General features: G+C 38.7%; 1 protein-coding gene across 1 annotated transcript in view; it reads left to right on the plus strand.

Moving 5' to 3' along the window:
• The window catches only part of LOC102388516 (protocadherin-9-like), a 143,071-nt gene extending 132,630 nt beyond the window's left edge, over positions 1-10,441 (plus strand). Inside the window, exon 2 of the mRNA XM_006023871.1 lies at positions 9,631-10,441. Within this exon, the coding sequence (XP_006023933.1) occupies positions 9,631-10,004 (374 nt within the window). The 3' untranslated portion in view covers positions 10,005-10,441. The remainder of the gene's footprint in view (positions 1-9,630) is intronic.
• Positions 10,442-10,909: the final 468 nt, after the last annotated feature.

Here is a 10,909-nt window from a genome sequence, read left to right on the forward strand (position 1 = left end):
TCACCTCAAGGTGACCCTCTCTGCATCTCCAGTGCAACATTAAAAATTAGGTTACAAATGACAGTACATGTTTTAATGCTAGAATGAGTTTTTACTTTTAATCATAAACCAGAATAATAGTCTTAGATTTGAATTTGCAGGTAACACCCTCCTCATTCTTCAAGTGCTTTCTCAATATTTCCCCTTTGGCTAAAAGTACAAATACTTACATTTACTTATTCATATACTCGTTGGTTTTTAAGGACATAAATGACCGCTAGTACATTTACACTCACCTCCTTTGGACCCAAGATACAGAATATCATCAAGTTACCACTATAAGATGTGTTTGATAGAGACCTAAACACAGGCTATCTACATTATGTGAAAATAACATAGAGCTAGATTTTGGTACAAACTATTTTTGTGGCCATGCAAGGGAGAAAGAGAAACCCCTAAAGCATGGAAGCTTGCACATTGCCTCTTGGTCTGAACTGATTCTTTAGCCAAATCAAAACCAAATGAGCTGTTCCTTGGGTAATTTATGTTGTATAAGAATAAGAAACAAGATGATAATATAGTTAAATGCTGCTGTGTAACTCTAGACTTTTTGTTGCAAGAAAGCTGTAGGTTGGAGGTACTATGTTTCAAGGATTCTTGAACTATGTAAAATGAACCCCAGTCTCCTTCTGGATGCAGGTCTGTAAGCAGACAGCTATGCAGGGTGCCCAGGGTGCTCAGGTTATTTCTCTGTGCACTTGACAGTATGGATTCCATTGTACATAGTTTCTAATCTCACCATACCTTACCTTCCTTCCACATCCGTGCAGCAAGGAGGATTGGGAATGAATACAGAAAGGTAGCAAGTATGGACCCTACACATGGACCATTGCCCTTGAGTCAGTTCTTGGAAGGGAGTAGCCTGCACCTGAGAAAAGGGATTGCTTTCTCTTGAGTTAAGGAGGGAATTTGGAAATAGCTGAGACAGTCTAAATGGCAAATCCTTCCCTAGGCTGATTTTGGATCAGCAGAGCTATACATGTATTCTAGACATATAAGCTCCCCCCCCCCCCCCCAAAAAAAAAAAAAAAAAAGAAAAAAAGAAAGGATTTGGGCATGATAATAGACAGCATTGAAAAATTTAACTTTTTAAAACCTACCTCCCACAGTGAAATCCAGAACCTTGTGTCCCTTTATAGTGCATGGGTACAGATAAGTGCCCCATAGCAAGGGTTCAAATGAACTAAAATCTAGGCAGCAGGGAACCTAAGCTAGTCAGTATGGAAACACTGAATACAGAGATATGTCTGAATTTTCATCTCTAGAACTTCTGCAGATTACTTAGGACTTCAGAGGCATATCTTCTACCACTCTGGGTTCATAGCCTGGAATTCCCATGAAGGTAGGGCTCATGACAACTTTTCTCTCAAAAGCTAAGCAGATGTCACTCTTTTCTTTTAAAATAAAGGTGTTGCTTTTCTATGTAATAGCCTCACAGTTTGAACACTCATGCACAATGTCCACTTCTCATCTCTGCCTAAAGAGATTCAAAATAACATCTCTCATCTGAATGCTATAACCACCAGTCTGTAGGCTATATTAGATTAGTGGTTTGGGGAGGTGAATAAATAATGACCCTCCCCATCCATTAATATGGTATATCCACTGACATAGACTAACCAGGCATGATCTGTCTCCCATTAAAACTGTGCCAGGAAAGAAATTTAGATTTATTGGGAGAGAGAGCAAAAAGAAGGCTACTGTTAATTTATAGTTAGGGCAGTCTTTTGGTTAGGACACTCCCTGCTCCTGTTTTTTCTTTAAAATGCCTAGATAGTACTTGAATCAGGGAACAGAACCCAGGTTTCACCCCTCCCACAACCCCTAGTACCCTCACCACTGGTATAGATCAGGGGTGGGCAATTATTTCGGGCGGAGGGCCGCTTACTGAGTTTTGGCAAGCCATTGAGGACTGCATGATAGGCAGCCAGGGGCAGATACATATTAATTTTCTAACTGTTTTAGGGGCCCCACGGGCTGGATAGAATGGCCTAGTGGGCCGCATTCTGCCCACCCCTGGTAGAGATAGAGGAAAACCAAGAGTGCATTACTCTCTCTGGCCCAAATAATCTTACGTTCTTGTATTTGCAGTAATGTAGCTTCTACAAAAATGACAGAATTGCACTCCCTGCCTTGCATACAACCTTGTAGCCAGTCTCCTAGAGGGTGGGAACGTGCATTTGAATTTCCCCAGCCTGGGGAAGGAACTAAATGTGGGTGTTTCATATCAGTGGTGGGGGTTTTAATCTCTAGACTACAGTTAAAAGGAAGCAGCTAATTTAAAACAAAATAAAAAAGCCCACTGCTCGGTTTTTGAATGACAAGACATAAGCATCCTTCATCAAAAGACTGCTCTAACTGCTACACTACATGGCATAAGAAGGGGACACGTTCCACCAAGAATGCTTGGAGAACACCTACTGAACTGACCCTCACATTCGGGATCAGAATGGGGCTTAGGCATGAACTGGGAAGAAGCTGCTCAGTCCAGCCAAAGCCTAGAACAGTTTTGGCATGCACGGAGGTATCTAGATACATGGGAACTTTGGCGTGGAGAAGTAAAATGCCTGCAGAATTCAGGTGCTTCTGTGGTCACAACTTTAGATTTATACTCCTAAATTCTCCTCAGTCCTGCCTAAGGCATTGGAGTCCTTTCTTATACTGCTACACTTGCCCCTCTTGATTACCTTTTTACTTCTCCAGTAAGATTCTGACCAATGTGTGTGTGAAGGCAGGGGAGATATGCACTGTTATAGACTAACTATGGACCCCAGCTCTTTGGCAAGATTTGAACCTGTTCCTGTGTTCAGTAATGTCTGTGTGAAAGATGGGATTTTTGCTGTGTGGGTCGCAGTGGCAGAACCTATTCTTTAATTAACGATAATCAGAAAAGATAATTTTTTGTGTGTGTGGGTTTATGGCTTTGTTTTGTTTTCTTACATGACATAGAATTAAAAAAAAAAAGGCTTTCATGTTGACTCTCTTGATATTTGAGTGTGGGGGGGGAGAGCTGTGACAGTCTCATCATTTTTATGTAAACCATTTCCCCCCTTTATAGTTATTATATACAATCGTTTAAAAAAATCTTTAAGGAATGTGGGAATAGCCAATAATTAGCAGATGGGAAGGTTACATAAAACCCGGAATGTGTTGTCTCTTCTGGGAAGGTCATTTTACAATGTGGCATATGAATGTGTATTTTTCAGCTTCAAAAAAAAGACTACTTTCTGTACCCAGTTCAAAATCTAGTTGTGGCCGTGCTCAAATCTACTATTCCTTGCAACAGTGGCACCTGGGTAAGGGATTACAACTAATAGTGGGGGCTAAATAGTCTCTGAGTAGAATTCATCTGGTGGTCTTGATTCTTTCACAGTAAAAAATGAGTCTCCAGCCTTGGACAAAAGAGTTTTGAAAAAGCAGGTTGAAAAGCAGCTGGTCAACATGCCAGAAGCGAGTGCTAATTGCAACAGTGAGTTAATCAATGAAATAACAGTTTAGCTTCTGGGTATAATAAAAAAAGATAAAAGACCACTCAGAATTTCCACTATTAGGGTATGGCCAGCACTTGACTGGCATAGATTATTTTCCTGCTCACACCTGTCTCCTTTTGAGGCAGCAAGTCATGCATCTGCCTGACAGCTATTAACAGAATAAAATAACCACCACAACAACAAAAAGGCATTTTGGAGTTATGATCTGATATAAATATTTACAAAGACAATTTAAGGGAGTGTTTGCTACGTACTTTTGTGTCTGCTTTCAAAACAGTTAAATCCAGAGACAGATGGCTTGTACAGTTTTATCAGCATTTGTGTCATTATATATTCAAGCAGCCGAGACTGATAACCAGGCTCATGTATTACGGATTGTTCGGAGAACAAATACTTTGAAAAAAGCATATCAATAAAGTACTTCAGTGTGGAAAAACTTGATACAGAAATTCCAGTGACATTTTTATGGAGAGAAAGGAAACAAATTAATGCAATTATGAAATTAAAGCAGCAGGAGCAGGTTTTTAAGTGGTGCCATTGTATGCAGTAATGAAACAACTTCAGAAAATTGGGTGAAAGCTATTGTTCATTGGTGGTGGAGGAGAAAGATAATTGCCATTAAGTCAACATTATACTTTCTCACTACAAAGCAGCTAGTTCTACAATGCTGCAAACCCCAAAAGATTCCCTTCCCCATCATGCTACTCATGATCATTTAATGTGTGCTATACAACAGCAAGGAGAACAGAAAGAAAGAACTGTCTACATTGAAAACATAATTATACAGGACAGGAGATGAAGAAAACAGTGCTACTGGAGACTTTTATGTGCTTGTAGCTCATATTTTCTCTAAAGTCATTCCCTCTCCCCCCGCCCCATTCACATATATCCTGTAGAAGGACATTTGCAGACCCCTAGCATGTCAATTATAGTAATATTAAAAGTATCACGATTGGGCATTGAAGCCATAGTCTGAGATTAGTTTTATACACAGTAGATGTACATCATAAAAGAGACTACTTTGCAAATTAGTATATACTGTTATTCCATTTGCACAATATTAAATATGTATTCTCTTAACCCAAAATGCTACCGCACTTGGATATAAAGATAATGTTGCCTCAATTTAAAAAAAGGAACATATAAATATATATATGTTTATAATTTATATAAAGTTCTTTATGGCAACTAATCAAATTCTGTGATAGCTAATCCTCCCACCCCCCTTCTGAGGCAGGCAAATAGTATCTTGCATTTTACAAAGTGGGGAAACTGAGTCAGAGAGATGTAGAGACTTGTTGCAAGGCTATGGAGGGAACTACTATTATAGGAGTATTCCTGATTTCCACTAGGGGTTAGAGCCCAAACTCCCCACTGTATTTTGTGACTGGGGGAGATGGTTAACCAAGAAAGCAGCTCCCAGTCCTGTGTTCGGAAAGGCTTAGAAATAACCACCACCACATCTAGCAACTGGCCCTGCCACCACCAGCAGCACAGCAAGCAACACTGTTCCATGCACCACCACTGTCTGAGATAAAAACTGCTCTGTTGTGCCTCTCATTTAGAGGTAGGTACCTCTCGGGTGCACCTGCAAGTAAAGTGAGCAATATTCGGCTTCAGAACATGCAACACTTCTTTCATAATTGTCTTCCATAGATTTAGAGAATGGGGCATGGGGAGCACTCTTACATCTCTTTGAAATACACTGGATACCTGACCTTGCAGGAAGCCAAACTAGGAAAGCAATATTTTACTAAAAAAAAAAATACAGGAAATATCCATCCTAATAAGGTAATCGCCCCATTATTAATTCCACAAAACTGTCCTGTTGCTGTTCAGTAGACAGTCTCTTGTTCTTAGCAATGCACATTTAAATTGTGCCTGTCATCTAAATACTCCAGAGCAGTCCATAAACTTTGCGCCTTAAGAAATTTGTAAAGCTTGTATAAAATCCTTTCTCAGATTAGCTGTATTAATGGTCTAGAACTGTTTCTAAGGAAAGCTAAACACATGAAATAAATCTCTCCAGGAAGAGTTTGACATGGCTTATAGGGCCATATGCATATTTTGGCCTAAGTAAAAACAGCTTATATATTCAAATTCTGAACAGAAAAGACTTCCTATGTATTTGCACTTTATTTTACTTTATTTAGCTAAACAGAGAAATGTAACATATCTACTTCGCTACTGTGCAACTGAAAGCTCTCTTGTTAACCTGCTATTACAGTGCAAATTGGAAGCGCAAAGTGCATGCACTGTATTTCTTGAAATGTGTCACTCTCTAGTGAAGGGCTTTCTTTGTGTATTGAAAGTTTTAATCCCTCCCAAACCTTTCCTCCTTGGGTCAGCAAGATAGTATTGTATTGTGTGAGCAGTCTGGTTGAAAATAGTTTTGCCACTTCTCACTTTCTTCCTGTGAAAACGGGAAAAACCTAATTAAAATTAAATTTCTGTTGTCAGCAGAAAAAAAAAATCAGCTTTTAACCTATAGATTAACCTTTGGAAATGTTAACAATATACTGGGAGTACTTCCTTTACTTACTTTTGCTTTTTCGTAGTAAGTACCTGCCTCAGTTTGATTATAGCTCCATGCTGGAAATTCAATAAGTTTTTTTGTTTTTGTTTTTGGTTTTTTTTTTAAATAGCAGAAGAATATCTCTCTTCCAGTGAATTATCACTGTTCTCATTTTAAAATCAAGGTTCTTAGTTGTCCTTGAAATTTTTCCTAAGCTGCTGCTTGGCAGCCATTTTTCCCCTCTAAATGTGATGTAAATATTTCATCTTGTCTTGCTGCAAATAACGCTGCATTTGCTGTCCTTATATTTTTCCAGATGATTGCAATGGGAGATTTGCTTGCTTAGGGATTGCAGGAGTAGATTTTAGGTCTCCTAGTCATGGATCATCTAGATAAAAAGAATTTTGAATGTATGGTTTATTGTTTGCTTGAATATTCACTCTCTGTTGTGTACTTCTCAGCTATTCAAAAGTTGTCTCTGCTTCGAAGGTCTCTGTCAGAGACTATTTGTGAATTGGGTTTGTTTTAAAAGAAAAATAATATCGTACATTTGCTGGAGCATGCAGCAGATAACCTATGGAAATCACTGCCTCAGGATGCTAGAAGGCCATATACTTTTTTACATTAAGGAAATAAATAAATAGGGCATTTGGAAAAAAAATAGCAGCTGTGGTTAGACTAGTTAGCAGGGATCCTGGTTTTCTCTGATAAAAAAAAAATCAGTTTTTGGATTGAAAAAAGTAACGCAATTTATATACATAACCCTCTCTTTCTCTCTCTATATATATATAGATATATACACATATATAACTAAAAAAGTAACCCAACATCCACATTTTTTTGTGATTAAAAAGAAAAGTCTCTCTCTCTCTCTCTCTCTGTATATATCTATATCTATATCTAGATATCTAGGAAGATATATATATATCTAGAGAGAGCGAGAGAGAGAGACTTTTCTTTTTAATCACAAAAAAATGTGGATGTTGGGTTACTTTTTTAATCAGAAAATTGGGGATATTTTTTAAACAGAGAAAACCAGGATCCCTGCTAATTAGGATAACCTGCTGATTTGGAATTAAACTTACTATGAAGGCTGCTATGCTATATTTGAAGCAGTAGATGAGATCAAAATCTCCACTGGCACAGAAGCACAGGCATTGTCTAGGTATTTTCCATGGCAATTTCTAGCCCAAATTATAACATTTTGTAAAAGAAATGCTTTTTTGCTGACACACCACTGACAGCCTGATTGGGGGGGGGGTATTTTTCCTCTGATTAGCAGCACTTTAAGATACTTCATAACTTCAGTATTCATGCCTGCCTGCTTAACCTTATTCTGAAAAATCAATCTGTATTTTCCTTCATGTCACTTGACTGTTTAATCAGAAAAGAAAAAAATGTCTCTCTAACTCTTTGACTGTCTGTACATGTAGGCAGTTGATTTGTTCTGAAGTAAAAAAAAGGCTTCTCTCTTGAAATTCCTGATCAAAATCATCATAAATTTAGTAACAAATCATGACAAAGCATATCTCAGATGTTGAGAAATGGGTAACAAAGACACACATGGAGGTTTTATCAGTCTTTTAGAATGTCTTGTCCTTTCAATAAATCTAGTCTGATCAGATCAGCAACTCCTCTGCAAGTTCAGTCACTTAGAAACATGCTAAGACTGTAGAGAGGTTAGCCCTGGCTGAATATATGGGTGACTTGTCTGCTGAACAGACTGTAAGGTGCCTGCAGCCAGCCAGCTGTGCCCTCAGTAGTGTGTGAAAGACAAAGTAGATCTTTAATATGCACAGTACATTAGCAGACTGTTTCTAGTTCCTGTGTTTTCATATGCATAATCTATAAGGGATTAGGAAAACAGTTTTTTTATCAGCTGCAAGAAATACAAAACTTACAGAAGGGTCCCATCTTACATACCCTTTTCTTCATATGGTTGCATAGCAAACAGATCTCTAGTAGAATCACTATATTTCTTGTACTTCTTGTATTTTTTGTCATGATGTGAAGCAGTGGGGACCAATACTTTTTTGGCAGGCATGCCACAAATTAGCCCCACACCTGCCCTGAGTGCCACTCCTATCTTCTTTCCCTGCCTGATCAGCTGCTCTGCTTTCAGGTTCCTGCTCTGTGCTCTTTGATCAACAGGGACCCTGGTTTTATCTGATAAATCTAGCCTGATAAAAAAAAAAAAATCCCCAATTTTTGGATTCAAAAAGTAACCCCAAATCCACATTTTTCTGTGATTAAAATGCAACTATATATATGCAGTAGTGATTCATTTTAATCATGGAAAAATGTGGATTTTGGGTTACTTCTTGTAATCCAAAAATTGGGGATTTTTTTTTTTTATCAGAGAAAACCAGGATCCCTACTCATCAATCTGCTGATCTGTTTCTGCTCCCAGCCTCATCTGTCACTGTGTTGCCTGTCCCATCTCTAGTCTGCCATGTGCCACACATGGTCTGCTTGTGCTACTTGCAGTACGCATGCTGCAGGTTGGCTGCCCTGCAGGCTGCCCTGATTTATCAGGGTAAATCTACATTCTCGCCTCCATTTCGGGACATTTTGCACAACTCTGGTCCTGCAGCGTGGTAGAATTGAGAGATAATTGTCCAGAATTCTCTATCATCAGGGAGTTCTCAGCTGATATAAAGCCATGCAGCATGCTAGTTCATTGAAATACCTTGAATCTGGATGTATGGTGAGGACAGAGCAGAACACAACTGGATATGTCAAGTTCCCACTATCACAAAGTCCCATGAAGAACTTGGGTTGATAATGTTATTCCCACCTGTGTTTTTTACCTACCCTTAGCAGATGTATAATGACCAAGGTCTGCACCCTGGGCAGCTGTGGTGGCAGCAGGGGCCCGGCTGGCTGGGGCAGATGAGCCACTAGCAACGTTGGTTACATTTATGTGCCCTGTCTAACTGGGTACTTGGGGCTGGTATCCTGGTCATGCATGCATATTATGTTAATGATCCTTAGTTGCAAGGGGTTGTTAGAACACAGGATCTAAACTGATTCATATCAAGCATTTGCATCTGCTGGCCAGATGCATATAACTACTTGAACTACCTTTCCATTTTTGAAGAATTGAAGAAGTGGGAAGTATGCGTACAAAGACCTAGAACAGTGGTTTTCAACCTTTTTTGATTTGTGGACCCCTAAAAAATTCTGAATGGCATTGTGGACCCCTTTGTAGATTTCAAATGGAGGTGGTGACCCCTTTGAATTGTAAATGTGGATATTCACATACTTTTGATTGATCATAGTCATTTTTCACAAAACCCTTAGATATAGTCTGTGGACTTGCAGGGGTCGACAGACCACAGGTTGAAACTCACTGATCTAGAAGAATATGTACAATATAGTAATGATGTCACTGACAACCATCCACATAAGGCACTCGGGCATTGACATGATGGCAACTTGTAAATAACTTTAGATACTTTTTCTTATTCTTTCAAAAGGCAGGAGTTCATGCAACTTTAATGGAAATATTTTTAAAGCAAAGGTCCAATATTATTTCTTACACTCTCTTCCTCTTTCTTTTGTCTCTCTTCCCCTTCCCCACAGATGGGCCTCTTGGTCCACGAGGATTAGCTGAAGCCACAGAAATGTGCACTCAAGAATGCCTAGTTTTGGGTCACTCTGATAACTGTTGGATGCCTCCTGGCCTGGGTCCATACCAGCAGCCAAAGTCTCCTCTCTCCACCTTTGCACCTCAAAAAGAATGGGTTAAGAAGGACAAACTAGTGAATGGACACACATTGACAAGAACCTGGAAAGAAGATAGCAACAGAAACCAGTTCAGTGATCGAAAGCAGTATGGTTCCAGTGAGGGCCATTTCAACGCTGGCAATCACATGACTGATATTCCTTTGGCTAACTTGAAGTCTTATAAACAGGCTTCAGGAGCTGTTGAGAGTCCAAAGGAACACCAGCTATAAAAAATGGTTACTTTGGACCAATGACTTTAGCCTACGTAGACTTGCTAATACTGTGTGTGTGTCAGAGCTTTATGTACTGGGTAGACCTCTAGAACTATGCTTCATATAGCAGATATGCATATCTTTATGTTAGCACCATGGAGGGTATGATGTCCTGCAACACAAAAGAGCATTTCTGCTAATTATGTGGTTTTGTTAAATGGACATGATTAAACTCTACAGAGATCTCTCCAGTTTGCAAATATCGTTTTTTGTTTGTTTGTTTGTTTTTTGACCCTGGACTGCTGCTATGAACAATGGAAGATGCATTTGGAGAGCAAAAGAATGAGAGAAAAAGTTCAGTGGACTGCAATGATTGAAAAGCATATCCAGTTAGAAAATTGTGCTCTTGTTGTCATTGATCTGTGCTGGGACCGCTATACTTGACATCATACTACAAACAAAACAACTAAAACTATAAACATTAAACCTATTGTGCTATTAACAACATTAGTGGACACTTGTAAGTCAATCAGTGTTCAAGTATTTGTAAATAGAAACAATTATTACTAACAAATTTTGTGTACTTATAACGTTCACCTAAAAAGATACTGTAGCATAATTCTGTGTTTCACAGTTGCTTTTTAATTTCTTTCATTTGCTTCCTGTTGTTTTGTTTTTCCTTTCAGTGATGGTGTTTCTGTGTTAGTAGTCTGTCTGACACACAATGTTCCAAGGAACTTAAAACACTTGTGTTAAAAAGTTTTAAAAAAGGAAAAAAGAAAAAAAAAAGACTCTTGCTTCTGTGTAGACGCTGGAAAACAAAATTGTTTTCAAATAATACGCAACAAAAAGATTTATGCAAGGGCTTTAAACTTTTGCAACTTTATTTTTATTTCCATTCTATTTTGCAAAGCAAGGGAACT

Source organism: Alligator sinensis, unplaced genomic scaffold, assembly GCF_000455745.1.
Source record: "Alligator sinensis unplaced genomic scaffold, ASM45574v1 scaffold33_1, whole genome shotgun sequence".
In the NCBI taxonomy this organism is placed as follows: Eukaryota; Metazoa; Chordata; order Crocodylia; family Alligatoridae; genus Alligator; species Alligator sinensis.